Source organism: Bufo bufo, chromosome 6 (assembly GCF_905171765.1).
Source record: "Bufo bufo chromosome 6, aBufBuf1.1, whole genome shotgun sequence".
NCBI classification, from domain to species: domain Eukaryota; kingdom Metazoa; phylum Chordata; class Amphibia; order Anura; family Bufonidae; genus Bufo; species Bufo bufo.
Genome location: NC_053394.1, coordinates 354856947 through 354875945, shown reverse-complemented (window position 1 = coordinate 354875945; position 18999 = coordinate 354856947). Strand labels below are relative to the sequence as shown.

Here is an 18999-nt window from a genome sequence, read left to right as displayed (position 1 = left end):
GCAGCGGAAAGGACTTCTGAGTACGTTTGGATCCGAGAAATGACACCCCTTGACTACCTGTGGAGGGAGAGGCATCTTGTACTTGGAAAGTGTCCAGGACCGCTGTGACCAAACTGTCTACCATGGAAGCAATCCTGGAAGATTGTTATACATCCAGATCAGAGTCTGAGTCCCCAATTTCCCCATCAGACAGAACCTCAGCAAGGAGGGAGGATGTGTCTGAGCGTTACCCAGCTGGGGGAGGGGATGCCGAGGCTTCAGAGGAGGAGAGATGTCCTGCTCTAGGCAGTTTTTTAGCATGTCTGCCGCTAGAATGCTCAGCCGCGGTAGATGCGGACTGCATAGGTGGAGCGTTATCAACCAAACGACCCATAAGACAAAATGGTGGATTGGGATACTTTTGTCAGGTCCTCCACTGCCTGGGAAAGGGCAAGGGCCCAGTCCAGAGTCACGGTTATAGGGCGGTCAGCCGGATGCGTGGATTGGGAGGGCAGAATCTGACTGGGCGCCATGCATGCCGTACAGACAGGGTCCGGCTGGGAGCGAGGGTACTTAGTTTTGCATTTAGTACACTCATGATAATGAGTAGTAAATGGCTTGTGGGGTGCTCCATTTGGTTTGGACATGGCTGGTTCTAAACCTGCTGCCTAGACTCTAGGCTGGAAGGGGTTAACTGTCTTACCAGATCGCCAGGGGGCAAGGGACTAACTGTCCCACCAGTGCGCTGTGCAGCAGGTGCAGTTGCTGAGGAGATGTTCGACCAAGCGCGGGAGAAAGAGGCTCCGCTCCCGTGTTCTGGCGGGCATCGTAAGCCCTCCCTTCAGGTGGGACTATATGCGGCCTACTTCCTGTAGAGGCCTCGGGCTGGCAAAAATGAATTAACCCCTTCAGTTAGGGGCTCGTCCGTGATCTTCTGTTTGCGGTGCAATATGGCCCACCAAGTATTGGGCCCTGTTAACCCCTGATGTGCTGCCTTGAAATACCGCTGCCAATGCCACCCAGCCGGCCAAGGGCGCAGTTAACGCTGTATGTCCCCCAACTTTGCCGCCATTATTATGGGATTAGACCCTGGTATGTGCCGAATGGGAGCAGGAAGGGGGGGAGGGGTACTTACCTCCGCCGGTTTACTCACCCCATCTTCATCCTCTTGTCTTCACCCTCCCTAACTGGACCCGCAGGGTCATGTCTTCCAGCAGGGTCACCTCCTTAGCACCGGAGTGGCAGGAGTCTGGAATGGCGAGAGGGTCTTGTATTTTGGCGGCCTTAGGTGACCCTTTGGCTGGCGGGAAGCAGGGGAGCTGGGCTGCCCTGGATCCTCCTTTTTGCTTCTGTGGGGAGGTCGAGCGGTGAGGGAATCCGACACCGGCCTTGCTCCCCGGGATAACAGAGAGGCTTGGGCGACTCTGTTTCCCAAACCTAAAAGGGAAAACGGAAAAATCAAAAATCAAATGAAGAAGCCACCCTGCTTAAGGCAGGGAGGTCTGCCTCCTACGGACACTAAGCTAAGGGTCCATTCACACGTCCGTGTGTGTTTTGCGGATCCAGTGCTCCAGACAAAAAAAAATATGAAGGAACCATTGGCTCCTAACCTGAAAAATTTAGGAGCCAAATGAAATTTTTAGTCGCCAAATTTAAAATATATATAATATAGCTGGGATGCTTAGGAGCATATAAGCCGTCTAAGGCCTCATGCACACGAACGTGTATATTCTTTCCATGTCAATTCCGCTTTTTTTTTTTTTGCGGGCCGTATAGGGAACCATTCATTTCAATGGGTCTGCAAAATAAACGTAAGTTACTCCGTGTGCATTCTGTTTCCGTATGTCAGTACTTCTGTTCCACAAAAAAAAATAGAACATGTCCTATTATTGTCCGCATTACGGACAAGGATAGGACTGTTCTATTAGGGGCCAGCTGTTCCGTTCCGCAAAATACAGAATGCACACGGACGTCATCCGTATTTTATGCAGAACCATTTTTTGCAGACCGCAAAATGCATACGGTCGTGTGCAAGAGGCCTAAGTCTGAGAGGACACAATAACCCCTTTAAGCAGTGCATGTTGATAAAGTCAGCTGGTACATGCCCAATGAGGCAGGTCTGTGAACAGTACCGTACCATGAGCTTTTAATTTACTTTTTTACTAGGCCATTAGCACCTGCAATGACTGAAAATAATCTAACTCCTGTTATAGGTGCCAGAAAAAAAAAAAAAAAAAGGTGTCAAGGCTGTCAATCATTAGTGCATGGACAGCTTAAACCAGGAACACACTAGAAATCAGACAGTAACTGTACATATGTCATTTAGTGCTGATTTGGAAAAATATTAAAAGGAGTTGACAGGGGAGGCAAAATTTTTAGTACAGTGCTCAGGGTGGTTTAAAAAGAATCAATACTCACCACCACTGATCCCCTGCCACTCCTATTTCAATGCTTAATGGTTCTCCACTGGTCTCGGCAGCTCAGTCAATCACTGGCCGAGAAAAGTATAGCGCCATAGCTAGTGATTGGCTGAGCAGGCGTCTCCTGGCATTTCCTGCTTGTGGAGACTGGACCATTAAGTAGAGACCAGTGACCAGTGGGAACCCAAGGTCTGCTGGGAGCTTGACGGGATTTGCGATGCAGGAGTGCTGAATTCACAAGTCTGTGAGATCCCGGCCTGGAGTCCTGCTGAGTGCAGGAGCGCACGGCGTCATTGGTTGCTATGACGCCGTGCGCTTCCTGCTGCCGCTGCAGTACAGTAATACACTGGTATGATCTATACCAGTGTAGAACTGTACTGCGGCTGCAGCAGGAAGCGCACGGCGTCATAGCAACCAATGACGCCGTGCGCTCCTGCACTCAGCAGGACTCCGGGCCGGGATCTCACAGACTTGTGAATTCAGAAGCAGACTGCTAGAAGCGGAAGCACAAGATGCGGGAACCCAAGCCACGCCCACCCTCTATGCCGAGTAGTGTGAGCGAGCAGGTCTTCATCCAGCAGACGGCTGCAGCGTGTCTCTGCTGGATGAAAGCCTTTTTTTCTTAGAGGCAGAGCAGCGGAGGGTTTAGGCGCAAATGGCGACAAGACTACAAAGTCTTGTCGCCATTTTGCAATTCCAAGTCGCATTGGCGACCATTTTGGTCGCCATCTGGAGCCCTGGGATCCGCAAAACACGGACACTAGCAATGTGCGTTCCGCATTTTGCGGACCGCACATCGCCGGCACTAATAGAATATGCCTATTCTTGTCCGCAATTGCGGACAAGAATAGGGCATGTTCTATTTTTTTGGGGAACGGAAATGCGGACCCGGAAGTGCGGGTAAATGAATGAATCGCAAAATGCGGAACAGAATTGCGGACGTGTGAATGGACCCTAAAACTGATATGCTCTCTCCTGGCTGGAGAAGGTATGGCCTGCAGGGGAGGAGTTGACAGTTCTAGCCTAGTGTCGCCTCCTACTGGCAGCAGCAAGCTGTACCCCACGGCCCTGTGTCCCCCAATGATAATGAGCGAGAAAAGGTAATTTTGCTGACAAATGCTAATATGCACACTTTTTTCCATGCAACATTGCCTGAAAAAAAAAAAAGCCTCCATACACCCACCTGTTCTCTTCAATCAGAACCTGCACTACTCTGATATCCTATATAGCCTTGTAAATATACCTTTATACGAAATGTTGCTTTTCTTGACGATGTTTCGATTATTTTTTCTGCGTTCATAGTATTTATTTCTCTTGATGTTTCTCAGGTCTTTAAATGGCATCATTGAGCAAATGGAGTCTTTCTCGCATAAGCTCAGTGATCTGTCAGTGAGAGTGGAAAGCACCCAAGTAAACACATCCCAGGAGTTAGAACTTGGAGCCCGTCAGAGAGAAGGGCAGCTGAGAGGTACGGCAACCAACTACACGCAGGTCTGGTTATAAAACTAGATTTCATCATCCGGCCATGTTTAAGTCCCAAGAAATTTTGTGTGCAACTGGAGACTATCGTATACCTTCATGAGGTTTCATTTGCATCAGTAGAAAAAAAAAAAAAAAACTTTCCTGACTCTAATATGGGAACGAATCCTTGGATAACAACTCGACTCATGCAGTCTAATACGAGTGCCATTTATCCAGACCTGTATTAAATTGGCAGAGAGTTCCATAGTCTTAGGGTCTTTTTAGATGGACCGATGTTGAGGCAGATTCTAGGGAATGAAATAGACGTCACTGATAACTGCCTGATCATCAGCGGAGATGAAGGCTGCATTTACCTCCTCTGTATTGGGACAAGCAATCACTTGTCCCCATAGAGAATCATTGTTCCTTCTGCAGCACATCACTGTTTAGACAGTACATCTGCTGCGCAGGAACAATGATTTTTGGTGCTGACGGAACGACACACCCAATGTTTATACAAACGCTCATTTCCGATAGTCTAAATGATCATTGGTCTATTTAAAAGGAACCTTTTGTGTTCTTCAAGTAAAGAATCCTGTTATAGGCCTCTTTCACGCGGGCGTGTGCGCCCCGTGGTCGTGCTGCAGCCCGCAAAATGTGGGCCGCAATGCACGAGCGCAGTCCGTGGGGCAGCCGCAGCGGATCGCGGACCCATTCACTTGTTCTATCTTTTTGCGGGACGAAACCCCACGGAAGCACCATTCCGCATCTCCGGATTTGCGGACCCATTGTGAATGGGTCCGCATCCGTGATGCGGAATGCCCGCGGAACGGCAGCCATGTATTGCGGATTCGCAAACGCGGTCCGCAATACGCCAACGGGGCGCACACGCTCGTGTGAAAGAGGCCTTAGGGCAGATACCCACACGGCAGATTTTACCTATTTGCACAGATGGAATCCGCAGTGGATTACAGCACAAGGCTAGTGGATGAGAGTTTACATGTCTCCTCCACATCCGGCAGACATTTTCCACTTAGAAAAATGAACATTCTGTAGATTTTTTTAAAATCAACATCATGGCCATTCTGTTCCAGATTTCACCTTTTTCTCTTATTTTTTTTTTTTTTTTTCAGCACTACAGGAACGCTTGACACGACAGCAGAAAGATATGGAGGATGAGAGGAACAATCTGCGGGTGATCATAACCAATATGGAGACTCGGCTGAATGAGCAGAGTCGTCTTCTGGAACAGGTAATATGCCCTGATGATTACTGGGAATTGTGACCTTTTTTTTTTTAGAAAATGGTAGGATTAAAAAAAAAAAAAAAAAATGCCATTGACCCAAAAAAGCACACCTCAATAAAAATAAAACACTGCTATAAAAATGCATGTGTCTACTTTGTTTCATAATTTCCATAGATTTACAACTAACATCTGGAGTTGGGGTTTTTTCATAAAAAATGCAACGAAAAAGCTTCTAAAAAACATGAACCCAGCCTTAACTGTACTTGATCTTGGCAGGAACGATGGAGAGTGTCTTCAGAACAGGCAAAGGTGCAGTCACTACAGCGCTCCCTCGAGGAGGAGAAGAGAATCATGACCCATCAGATGGCAATGGAGAGAGAGGAATTGGAAAGGGCGAAGGTGAGAACTCCTTTTTCACATTATTATTTGTGATTCTTGAATATCATTGTAATGTGTGGGGGTTACGGTACCTTCTGTGATCCGCTTAAAAAATTTCCATAAATTCAGGTTTCTATTTCACAATGGGGAAGAAAAAGAGACTTGAATCCACTTATCCCTTTATGTCCTTCTCTTGAGAGATAGCAATAAACAACTGATAAAAGATGAAAAAATTGCGAAATACAGATATGAATTGGATATCTTTTGATAAATGGGGAATTACAAGTTGTCTGTAGATGGGACTTGCTAGTTGATAAAGTTCTGGGTTCACAGCAATGTTGCACTTATTTTAAGATAGCTGTGTCTCTGCAGTAGGAGCAGATTGTAGTGACAGTGACCATGGGTGTAACTAGAAAAGACTTGGCCCATCGCCTCTCAAGCAACTTCCCTGCAATCCCCCATCCTACAGCTAGTTAAGACTACACAGAGTCGCCATACAATCCCCCAACTTGCTCAATAGTTATGCCCCCTTAGTGCCTCCACACAGTAGAATGCCCCCTAGTTCCTCCACACAGTAGAATGCCCTCTAGTGCCTGCCCATGGTAGTTATGCCTCCTAGTGCCTGCCCATTGTACACTGCTCAAAAAAATAAAGGGAACACAAAAATAACACATCCTAGATCTGAATTAATTAAATATTCTTCTGAAATACTTTGTTCTTTACATAGTTGAATGTGCTGACAACAAAATCACACAAAAAAAAAAAAAAATGGAAATCCAATTTTTTAACCCATAGAGGTCTGGATTTGGAGTCACACTACAGGCTGATCCAACTTTGATGTAATGTCCTTAAAGCAAGTCAAAATGAGGCTCAGTAGTGTGTGTGGCCTCCACGTGCCTGTATGACCTCCCTACAACGCCTGTGCATGCTCCTGATGAGGTGGCGGACGGTCTCCTGAGGGATCTCCTCCCAGACCTGGACTAAAGCATCTGCCAACTCCTGGACAGTCTGTGGTGCAACGTGACGTTGGTGGATAGAGCGAGACATGATGTCCCAGATGTGCTCAATTGGATTCAGGTCTGGGGAACGGGCGGGCCAGTCCATAGCATCAATGCCTTCGTCTTGCAGGAACTGCTGACACACTCCAGCCACATGAGGTCTAGCATTGTCTTGCATTAGGAGGAACCCAGGGCCAACCGCACCAGCATATGGTCTCACAAGGGGTCTGAGGATCTCATCTCGGTACCTAATGGCAGTCAGGCTACCTCTGGCGAGCACATGGAGGGCTGTGCGGCCCTCCAAAGAAATGCCACCCCACACTATTACTGACCCAATGCCAAACCGGTCATGCTGGAGGATGTTGCAGGCAGCAGAACGTTCTCCACGGCGTCTCCAGACTCTGCACAGGGCGCAGTGGCGAATTTGCCAATCTTGGTGTTTTCTGGCAAATGCCAAACGTCCTTCACGGTGTTGGGCTGTAAGCACAACCCCCACCTGTGGACGTCGGGCCCTCATATCGCCCTCATGGAGTCTGTTTCTGACCGTTTGAGCAGACACATGCACATTTGTGGCCTGCTGGAGGTCATTTTGCAGGGCTCTGGCAGTGCTCCTCCTGTTCCTCCTTGCACAAAGGCGGAGGTAGCGGTCCTGCTGCTGGGTTGTTTCCCTCCTACGGCCTCCTCCACGTCTCCTGATGTACTGGCCTGTCTCCTGGTAGCGCCTCCATGCTCTGGACACTACGCTGACAGATACAGCAAACCTTCTTGCCACAGCTCGCATTGATGTGCCATCCTGGATAAGCTGCACTACCTGAGCCACTTGTGTAGGTTGTAGACTCTGTCTCATGCTACTACTAGAGTGAAAGCATCGGCAGCATTCAAAAGTGACCAAAACATCAGCCAGGAAGCATAGGAACTGAGAAGTGGTCTGTGGTCACCACCTGCAGAACCACTCCTTTATTGGGGGTGTCTTGCTAATTGCCTATAATTTCCACCTGTTGTCTATCCCATTTGCACAACAGCATGTGAAATTGATTGTCACTCAGTGTTGCTTCCTAAGTGGACAGTTTGATTTCACAGAAGTGTGATTGACTTGGAGTTACATTGTGTTGTTTAAGTGTTCCCTTTATTTTTTTGAGCAGTGTAGTTATGCCCCCTAGTGCCCACAGACAGTAGTTATGTCCCCTTAGTGCCCCCTTCACAGTAGTGATGCCCCTTTGTACTTCCACAGAGTACATTGCTTCCTTAGTGTCCCCACATAGTATTTTTGCCCCCATAATGCTCTCACACAGTAGTTTTGCCCCCATAGGGTTCTCACATAGTAGCAATGCCCCTTTAGTGCTCCTACTGGGCTGAGAGAGTAGACAGGCTAGGAAATGATCTTCAGCCCAGCTGTCAACGCATCGCATCGGCTGGGGAGAGCATAGCTTGGAGAATGAGGCCTGGGCCATAATGCCACTGCGGGCCCCTTAGCAGCCGCTACAGTTCCTATGTTGATTGTTCCTCCCCTGACAGTGACCAGGCTGCAACCCACCTGTATTTATAACAGGACAAACAATGATAAAATCCTGTTATGTTTATGGATGTGCGCTTTGACTTTTTTCAGCTATTGTACCCTTAACTGTTTTTTGCCTTCCTCCAGAGCACATTGCAGGTATTGGTCAGTTATTTCCATCAGTTAGGGTCCATTCACACATCCATAGTGTATTGCGGATCCGCAATACACCCGGCCAGCACCCCCATAGAAATGCCTATTCTTGTCCGCAATTGCTATATATATATATATATATATGATAGATCATCAGTTAAAACAAAGTGCAGAACCCCTTTAAAGCTGGCCTCATGCATGAGGCAGCTGCCGGCCAGATGATAGTTTAGAAATCCTCTATCAGTCCCAATCCACAATTAAAATGTACAATTACATGTGGATAAGTGGCTGCCAGATGCCTCTACCATGGCATTATCTTGGATGCAATGGAATCAGTATGGGATAAAAAACAACCTATCTAAATCCTCTTCTCTGACATGGAGGGTAGAGCTTGCTGAGCCCCATCTATTAGGTTATTGTTGGATTCCTATTGAATTTGCTGGTGTTACATAACTGAAATGTCTATTGCCGGCTTTAGTAGTAATCAAGTCCTTCTGCACATCTATAAATGCGAACATTATCTGCTAATAATCGCTGCAGAAAGCCATACACGACCTGCATGACCTGTCTTTGAGTTGCCATTGTTCCGCAGGAAATACCATGTCCCTCATTAATCTCATGTTTATTCATTTCTCTGGTCGTAATAAAGGTGATTTACGCTCTGCATATTATGCCCAGGTTCAGTTTACATTCCCGTCTGACATCTTTATACTATATTCCTCCTGGCATATATATACATGGTGATGGTAGCTGTCCACAACTGTCACATAGTGACCTTCAGAATAAGGCACTGTTTATATAGAAGAAAAGTGCCTATAAATGTGGAATGTGCCCTAAAGGATACATTTAAATACTTTTAATACAGGGTCACATATTTCTGGGTAATTTGGGGAGATATATAGAAGGTCTTTTTGTTCTATTACTGCTTTAAATGTGCAGAGATCTATGCACAGTACCTTTTTCTTAAAGCAGTGCTCCTCAACAACAGTCCTCAGGGCCTCCTGCTGGTCATGATTTGCGAATATCCCACAGAATGAAAACTTGCCGTAAGTCCTGATGCATTGACACTAATTATATTATTTGCTCAGTACTAAGGAAATCCTGAAAACTGGTGGGCCCCCGAGGACTGGAGTTGAGGAACACTGTCTTAAAGAGATAATCTCATCATAAAGTACTGGCATATCGCTCGGGTATGTCATCCATTTATGATCAGTAGTGGTTCAATCCCTGGGACTCCTTCTGATCCAGAACTGAGTTGCTGTGCTAATTTTGCGCAGTGGTCAGCACTCCTCGCCACCCAGCTGTGCAGGAAACTGCAGCCAGCTCATTTACACAAATGAAGCTGTGCTGCTGTTCAGGCGGTGGCCAGGACATCCCCTTCATTCCCAGAATCAGTGGGTATCCTTGGGACCCCCTTTGATCATAATGTGATAACATGTCCTACTAATATGCTATCACTTAAGATGGGAATACAACTTTAATTAGGGTACCGTATTTTACCAGACACTCTATAATTTCTTACAAAGACTTTTTAGATGACTTTGCTGCCATTCGACTGCCCCTGAGAGGTGTATACTACTCACCACAAAAAAAAAAAGTTAGGCTCACTTTGGTATATGTCTTGGGTGTGCTTGCCTATGCACTTTTCCTAAACCCTTAACAGTTTTGCCCGAGCTCTTTTCATGCTTTGAGAAAAGATCTTAACAGTTCAGTCCGAGGAGAGCTCAGGCAGCAAGGTGAGGGAGTAGAGGCCTCAGGCTTGGTAAAAGCTAGATGTATGGGACCAGTTTTGAAAGCTAACAGCCTAAACTTTAAAACAAGACCAGAATTGTGGCATGATCTCCTCTGCATCGGGAGATATAGTGGTCGGAAGTGAAAGCAGCTGAAAGTGAAAGTAAGTTTCAACAGTTTTCACTCCCAATCTAAATTCTAACAGTTATATCTCCAGACGTGGAGAAGACAATGCTGTCATTCTGGTCTAGCAGTTACTGAGTCCAAGATATGAAGAGTTAAAGCATACCTCAGTTTTCCCCCCCAAAAAAGTGCATAATGACTGTGCTTCTTTGTACAATAATAACTGTGAAAGAACAGTTATGTGTGGACTTCCCTAATTTTTTTTTGTCATTTTATTCCGTGTTATAGCTGCACAGCTTGATGCATTTCACTCAGAAGCAGGGAGCCTCTCCTTTCTATGGAAGTCTGCCAGCACTGTACTGCTGTGACGTCCTTTCCCTGAGGAAATCGCACAGACACACAAGAGGCTCCTGTGATTTTCAGAAGCAGTGTAGAAGCAGTTCGATCAGGATCAGCTAGCTCTGCCACGCTCCAACTTCCTCTAAGCAGTCTTCCGAGTCTCTGTAATCAGGCAGTGGACTGCAACTTAGGTGGCATTGAGACCTCTCGTGGCCATGACTTTACAGCTTTTTTTCCGCTGGATGCATGCATATTTTTTAAATGAAGTGATATAGATTTACATGAAATGAACTTGTGTGAAAGTACAGTGACTCTTTAAAGCAGCTCTCCCCCCTCCAGCTGGCTGTAGTCGCAGCGAGCCTGGAGAAGGGAAGGGGAGAGGAAACATGCAAAAGAAAGAAACACTCTTGGAAGCTTTCTGTGCGGTTGTTTTTTATGTGCATTCAATTAAAAGGAAACTTGGGGCCATCAGTTTATAGACAACTAACCCGGTTGACTAGCCAATCTGAATTGTACATCATAACCATATTGCATTTTACAAGCCTTTGATTTGAGCCAGTGTTTCTCAACTCCAGTCCTCACGACCCCCAGCCTGTCATGTTTTCAGGATTTCCTTAGTATTGAGCAGATCATATAATTATTGTCAATGCATCAGGACTCACAACTAATTTTTAATCTGTGGGATATTGTTCAATCATAAGCTGCAGGTGGGTCCTGAGGACTGGAGCTGAGAAACACTGATCTAAACGAATATCTCCAAAATTCAAAACCACCCACTCCCATCTCCTAGACTTCTCTTGAGCTACACCAGTTCTCTAGAATGCTCTACCCCAGACAATTAGGTTATTTAACCACCAACAACCACAGTTTTTATTAGGAGTCCCCTGGGAAGAATGTATGCAAATGAGCTCTTAACAGAGATATTGTATTCCCCAAACCACATCTTTTTGTGGGTGGCCATTAACCTTCCTTCAACAATATTCCTTAGAACCTGATTACTTCATCCTTAGTTCAATATGGCTGGACCATAGTATAAAACAAGCTCTTTTACCTTTTTGTGTCTCCCTATTTCCTCGTAGATTCTAAGCTCTTGGGACAAGACCCTCGCTTCCTATTATCTGATTTATTTATTTTTTACTTACACGGTGATGTCATTTTTGGTCTGTACTTGTAAAATGCTGTGCTATATAAATAAAGTTTCTTATAATAGTAGCCCACCTAACCACTCATTTCTCAACTTCACTCCCGGACAGAGTGCTCTGCTGGCGGAACATCAGTCAGTCATGACTCGCTGCGAAGAAGAGCGGAAGAAACTCGCTGCTGAGTGGTCTGAATTTCACACACAGCAGAAACTGAGCAAGGAGCGAGCGGAAAAAGATGTCAGCAGAGCAATAATGGCGGAGTCCCATCGAGAAAGCGCCATTATCAATCTAGCTAAGGTATGTATATAGGTCTATAGATTTTTCTCCGATACTTCCTGTGATATCTGCCGCTAGACTTAAAGGGGTTTCCTCACTTTTATCATGTAGAGAACGTTAATACAAGGCACTTACTAATGTATTATGATTGTCCATATTGTCTCCCTTGCTGGCTTCATTCTTTTTTCCATCACATTGTACACTGCTTGTGTCCATGGTTACAACCACCCTGCGATCCATCAGCGGGGCCCAAACTATAGGAAAAAGTACCGGCCTCTCCGGTGGCCGGGACCGTGGGGTTACACATAGGCTGGTGCTTTTTCCTATAGTGTGCAAGCACAGCCATCGCTGATGGATTGCAGGATGGTCGTAACCAGGGAAACGAGCAGTGTATAATTAGAAAGAAAAATGAATGAATCCAGCAAAGGAAGCAATATAGATAATAACAATACATTAGTAAGTGCCTTGTATTAACTTTCTCTACGTAATAAATGCTATTTGCTGAAGTGACACAACCCCTTTAATGTAAATGCTGCAGTTTTTCTGCTGTGGAATGGTTTGAGGAAATTCTCAGCTTTTGCAGTAGCAGTGGAGGGGATGAGATTAAATATTTTTTATCCACACGCTGCGTGAAGGTTCTGCATGAAGTCTGAAGATAACTTGATATGCAGATCAGATTTTCAATTTGCAGCATGTCAATTTTGGTTGCTATGGTAGCCACGGATTTCACACTTTGCAAGGCAGAGGATTAAATCTGCGACCAGTACAGCGTTTCAGCACTGATAGCTGTAGTAAAATCCTCACGATTTGGTGCACACTTTGACACTGCAGATGGCTGATGTGTTATGCCCATCTTTTGTGGTGTTGATCATTTGCTATCCATGGTCAAGTGCACAGATACACTATGAAACTGGAAATAAATCTTAATGTTTTCTAGAAATAGTGCAACTTTTGTCGGCAGGCTGTGTCTGGTATTGCAGTCAAGCCACATTGACATGACTGCGCCTACAATATCTTATACAGTCTATGGAAAAGTGGCATTGTTTTTGGAAAAAAAAGAAAGACTCTTTTTTTTTTTTCTAGACTCATACCCTGATATCGCACAGAAACTTTCTTTGTAGCCTCATACAACCTATTCAGATAAAGGACTGATATCTTAAAAAGCTGATGCAAGATTTCAGGCATTTACATAGGACCTGTAAATAGCTCCAGATACTTAAAGGGATTGTCCGATTTCTAGATATTGATGATTTATCCTCAGGATAAGTCGCCAGTTCTCAGATTGTGTGGGTTAAACACCCTGCACCGATGAGCAATTTTTTTTCCGGCACGAGAAAAAATGCAATGGGGGGAGCCAGAAGCAGACCGCTGCGCTCAATGTGACCATGGCGGGTTCCTGCATCCTGAATTCAAGCTGAGCTGCAGTAAGGGTCCATTCACACGTCCGCAATTTCGTTCCGCAAAATTGCGGACCCATTCATTTCTATGGGGCAGCACGGATCCAGAATTGCGGATCCGCACTTCCAGGTCCACAATTCCATTCCCGAAAAAAATGGAACATGTCCTATTCTTGTCCGCAATTGTGGACAAGAATAGGCATTTTCTTTTAAGTGCCGGCGATGTGCAATCCGCAAAATGCGGAACGCACATCGCCGATGTCCGTGGATCCGCAAAACACACACTGACGTGCGAATGGACCCTAACCCCGAGGACAGGTCAGTGTCTTGAAATCGGACAGTTCTTTTAAGTCTAACATATCAATTTTTTTTTTTATATTACTGAAACTAACCGAATGAAAGAGAAAAAATTTGACTAATACGTTTGATTTATGGAATACGTTGCCTCACACCTGTGACCACAGTGCCCCCTGCTGTTTGTGTTTTTTTTTATCTGCTGTGTTTTTCTCATCCTTAGGAACAGGCAGAGCTGAAGGTGCAGTTTAGTGAGCTGCGGAATAAAGAGCAGCAGCTGGCATTGGACAGGGAGGCTTTAGAAAAGGAGAGACAGGAGCTGAGGCTTGAGAAAGAACGGGTCAGTGCCTCTGCCCTCCGTGTTCAGCAACGAACAGCGGAAGTAGAAAGTGTGAGCAAGGTAATGTCCCTCCTTAACCACCACTGGCAGAATCTTCAATCTGTCAGCTCCAAACCCCGGATCCCCCCCCCCCCCCCCAAACTAGAGTAATTGTTGTATAGTGGAAGTGACGCAGAGTCCGTTTATGTAATTTTATCTTCATACTCACTTGCATCCGACAAACCAGCAGTAAAATGCATTGTAAGGACTCTCCATTATGTGTGTGAACTCAGGAGTCCTCTCAGTGCATTTTACTGACTGTTTGTCGTAGCGCAAGTGAGTATGAGAATAAAAAATTACATTCGGCATCACACTATACAGCAATTTACTCTAGTTGGGGGGGGGGGGGTTCGGAGCTGATCAATTCCCTTTACTTGTCCTTTGTATGTCAAGTTCTTGTGTTCATGTCGCATTTGCACCCCCATTAACACATTAAAGGAAAACATGGTAAGACAAAAACACATAATGTAACTTTTTAGTGAATGCTGAATTTTTCTAAATTAAAGCAGAAAAATGAACGTTTCTCAATGCTCTAAGATCCTCATGTACAGTATTTTGTGAACCCTTTCCCTTTAAAACTCAGATGTTTGTGCTGAGCGCCTCACCTTTTTCCTAGTTCGCTAACAGGAGGCTGTTATCATTGTTTGCCATGTTGTAGATACAGTGGAGCTGCAGTCCATTTACAGTCTCTAGCTCACATTACACCCCTTCCTTCTCACACTGCAGAGATTGTTGGCTTGAATCGGTGCCAGTGCTGCAGAGATCACAGGACTTCATCAAAGAGCAAACTGTCTACTGAAATGCAGATCTTGAAGGGGTTGTCCCATCTCGTCATGACTAAGAGTAGATGAGACTAAGCTCTGACTACCCGGTGGCTGTGAAACAGTGGAGCATTCCAGTTCTGTGCTGTTTCAGTAGCTCCCATTGCAGTGCATGGGAGCTACAGAAATAGCGTAGCACAGGAAGCTATGCTGTTTTGGTTAGGGAAGCAGGCCACTGGTTCCCTGCCACCGGGTGATCGGCACTTATTCCCATCTTGCCTTAGTAACATAGAGATGGGAAAAATCTTTTAAAGGGCTTTTTAATGCGTCACTGGAGGTGCACTGTGACAATGGCTTATAAAGATCTAAGTGGCTTACAATACTAGTTTCTGATCTTCTTATACTTGTGTCATCCCAGCTGGCCTCTCAGCGTTATGAAGAAGGGGAAAAGGGTTTAGCCGAAGCCAAAAAAGTGGAGTCTGGACACCAGGAAAGGCTGAGAGCCATTCAAGGGCAACTGGAATATTTGAGACAACGGGAGGAACATCTTCACCGGGTAAGGAAATGACATGGAAGGGCTGTGTTCGTACTGAGAGGAGGAGATCAGCGGCTGAAATGAGTTTGATGAAACAACTAGTGTATAATATGCTAATGTAATCTCCAGATTGGAATGGAAAGTGGCAGATTTATGTATTGTTGTCTTTTGTATCCATAATCTCCCTGTCCGTGCTGTTTACAGGAGCATATAAATCTGGAGCATCAGAGAAGGCAGCTAGAACAGCTTAGACTGGGGCTGCCCACTGCATCCTTGCTGCTTCCTAACAGAGACCTGGAGCTTCAGCAGATACAGCCACTCTCTACATCACTTCCTGTGAACGGTAGGACTGCTTTACCAGAGGAAGATATTATATATATTATAATTATCACACTAAGTGGTTCTAAGGCTGAGTTCACATCACGTTTTTCCCATCCGTTTAACGTATACAAAAAACGTATACATAGACCTTACACTGATGCCATACAGTAGCATCCGTTCACCATAGAGTTCCATTGTAAAAAAAAACAAAAAAAAAAAAACGTATTTGTTTTTATTACCGGACTGTGCAGGATACAAGAACATGGTGTATCCTTTTTTTTTTTTTGTAACGTGTATGTCAAAAGGAGGTATAAAACGTGATGTGAACCCACCCTAAGTCTATCAACCCTTGTAACATCGGACCGAGGGATTCCAAGTAACCGGCAGTGGTGTACTCACTTTAGAGGCAGACCACGTGGTTGCTATGGGGTCTGAGGAGAGATGAGGCCCACCCTGAACTTTGTCTCTTGCTTCCAGACATAAATTCACAGCCTTTTCCTGTAGATACCACTAAAGGGAGCTCAGTGCATAGAGATTTTTACAGCTTTCTCTGTGTTTAATGAAAACTATATGAATTCCAATACACTGAGCTCCCCTAGTGGGGACTGCAGGCAGCTACTTTTTTAATAAGTATAATGTATGAGGAGTAGCAGGGGGTTTAGAAGAGTGTGGGAACACGTAAAGGGGTTTTCTGAGATTTATATACTGATGACCTGATCGGTGGTGGTCTGACAACTAGGTCCCCCGTCGATCAGCTGTTTTGAGAAGGCACGAGTGCTTCTGTGAGCGCCGATGCCTACTTGATGCTTACCAAGCACTGCGCCGTACGTTTGACAGTGGCTGTGCTTGGTATTGCAGATCAGCCCCATTCACTTGAAATGAGAATATATGTATATCAGAAGATGGATGATATGAGTGTTGGGTAACTTTGATAAACTAATTACAGTGTTTTGTACTTATTCTGGTTCCCTATGACTATGAATCCATTTTGTGATAACTACCAAAAAGCAATGTTCAGGAAAAGAGGGGCAGCTTGGGGGAGACAAGGACTTTGACAGCACTTTATATAATCATAGTGTGAGAGTTGCATCTGCTTTGGATATCTTTCTGATCAAAATTTAATGAAATTTTTTTTTCTCGTGCATGGCATTGGGGGACACAGCACCATGGGTATATGTCCAACTACCACTAGGAGGCGACACTAGACATAAAAAAGTGTTTGCTCCTCTCCTCTCCATTCCGGCCTGCGGCAGGGGTGGTTCCATTGTGTTCCACTTTAGTTGCCCCCCTGCGGGCGCGTACTCAGGTACCTGGCAGCCACCCAGTCCCCAAATCTGCTTCCGCAGTGGAATTCCGGCAGTCCCACGGTTCCCGTGTTGAGTCCGCCGAGGGGGTGGTTACTGCTGCGCCTGAAGACGTCTGAGGGTGAGTATGTTAGATTAGGGTCTCCCACCCTCCTTCCTGGGCCTGGGCGCGTTCCCCACTCTCCTCCCTTCCTGGATACCTAATACAGCTCTCATAGCTGTGTGGGTAAATGCCTTGCCTCTGATAAGTGCCTTGCCTCTGATACAGTAGGTTGTGGATTCAGGCCCCAGCAGAAACTTTTATCTCTCTGCTGTATCCTGGCCCCAGAAGCCCCCTGGCCTTCCGTTTTTTACTCTCTGGGGGTCGCTTCTTCAGTTATCTCCCCCACCTGGCCCCCGTTCGTCGCGGCAGCTCTGGGGCACTTCCGCGATTGCGGCCGTTCGTCCTCGGCCGCGCTCCACTAATTTAGGCCCCGGCTTTTCGGGCCTACTAGGCCGCAACTCCCCGCCCACTTTATGTCCTTCCCGGGTTTACTCCGTCACCTCCCCTCTGTGGGGGGAGCCTGGGAGGGGCTTCTCCTGCCTGCCAATCCAGCCCCAGGTTCCCTGCTCTTTCTCTGAGGGGCGGTTCTTCCTCCGGCTGTCGGCTCCTGCTCTCTCCGGTCGCCATCTTCTGCTCTCCTGCTTGGGGTGCGCTGCACAGCTCCTGGGGTCTGGTAGGCAGCCTCTGGCTGAATTACTCCGCAGGCTCTTTTCCCTCCCTCCCCTCTCGATTGCTGCATTCTCCTGCAGCCCTGCCACCTGCTCTATAGCTGCTGCAGCACCTCTTGGGGAACGTGACATCCGGGGACAGATAGGACAGCCCTGCTGCTCTATGAGGGCCTCCTCTCCCAGCCTCCCTTCGGATCGGCACGTATTTCACGTGCGTCCGTTGTCTACGGAGGTTTCTATGTGGTCGCCTTGTCCCCCTCCCACCCTTTTGTGTGTAGGTCCCCTCTGAATGGGCTCCCTCCATGTCAAGACATGGGATCCTTGCCTGACTCGCCCAATCCCTAGCGGAGTCGCTGGAGCGCTGCCTACAAGTTGCGGTCTCCTCTCTCCCCCCCCCCCCCCCCTTACCCCAGGGTCCTCCCTACAGATGGGTCACGCTCAGGTACAGGGTCACGCAAGGAGTAGCCCACGGACCCTCCTCGGGTGGTCTCAACTGGCTTCCACCCCTCCTCGGGTCGCCCCAGGTGACGAAGCCTTCTGTCAGTTGCCTCTAGGGACACCTCTGCACCGATTCCCTCGGAACAGAGCATCAGGCGGTCTTCCACCATGTAGAATCCCTCTGTGTGGTCAAGTCAAACGTGCATGGTGGTACCTACCCTACCCAGGTTTGGTACCCCTCTGGTGGACTTTCGGATGGCGCTCTCCTGCCTGCACAGGTAATTACCGCACAGGTAAGGCAGCCGTCTCCGTGCTTAACAACTGGCACACCTACACGGTGTCTCTGGTACGTGCGCCCTCGTAGGCTGTACACGACAGACCTTCCTGGTTCCCCTATCTAGGGGCTATGTTCTAGGTAATTCAGGCAAACGCCTCTTGTAGGGTTGGTATCCCTTCTCGGCCTCTAAAGGTTCTTTTGTAGTTCCTGTACCAGAGAATACAGGCCGGCTTCTATACCGTGGCGATTACATCTGTCTGTTCCCAGTCGCCTTGTTACTTTCATAGGTAGAGTTCCTACACCTACTCCAGATGCTGTAGCCATTACTCCTGACTGGCTCTATGGTGTTCCATGCGGCACTATTTCTCCCTCCCGGGTGAGATATACAGGCCGCCTTCAATTGCCGTAGCAATTGCAACTGTCTGTTTCCAGCCACCTTGCTCCCTTCACGGGTAGATTACCTACACCATCTCCTGATGCTGTATCTAGTATCCCTGGCGGGCTCTATTGTGTTCCGTGCGGCACTATTTCTCCCTTTCCGGCGAGATATAGAGGCCACTCTCAATTGCTGTGCAATTGCCTCTGTTTGGTTCTAGTGGGCACCAGGCTGCCACCTTACTCCCTTCATAGCTACCTTCACTATCTCCAGAGGCTGTTGCCGTTGCTCCTGTCTGGCCTTATGGTGTACCTTGCGGCACTATTTCTCCCTTACCGGACGAGATATTGATGCCACCTTGTATTGCCATTGCCATTGCCACTGCACCTACCTCATCATAGTGTGCACCAAACAGCCATCTTACTCCCTTCTTAGGTAGAGTTCCTGCACCGTCTCTGATGCTGC

At 46.8% G+C, this 18999-nt stretch overlaps 1 protein-coding gene across 1 annotated transcript in view; it reads left to right on the top strand.

Moving 5' to 3' along the window:
- FBF1 (Fas binding factor 1) overlaps window positions 1-18999 on the top strand; it is an 81582-nt gene that overhangs the window by 57233 nt on the left and 5350 nt on the right. Inside the window, exons 21-27 of the mRNA XM_040437198.1 lie at window positions 3728-3867; window positions 4994-5112; window positions 5383-5505; window positions 11577-11762; window positions 13656-13832; window positions 14991-15128; window positions 15312-15450. Coding sequence (XP_040293132.1) covers window positions 3728-3867; window positions 4994-5112; window positions 5383-5505; window positions 11577-11762; window positions 13656-13832; window positions 14991-15128; window positions 15312-15450 — 1022 coding nt within the window. The remainder of the gene's footprint in view (window positions 1-3727; window positions 3868-4993; window positions 5113-5382; window positions 5506-11576; window positions 11763-13655; window positions 13833-14990; window positions 15129-15311; window positions 15451-18999) is intronic.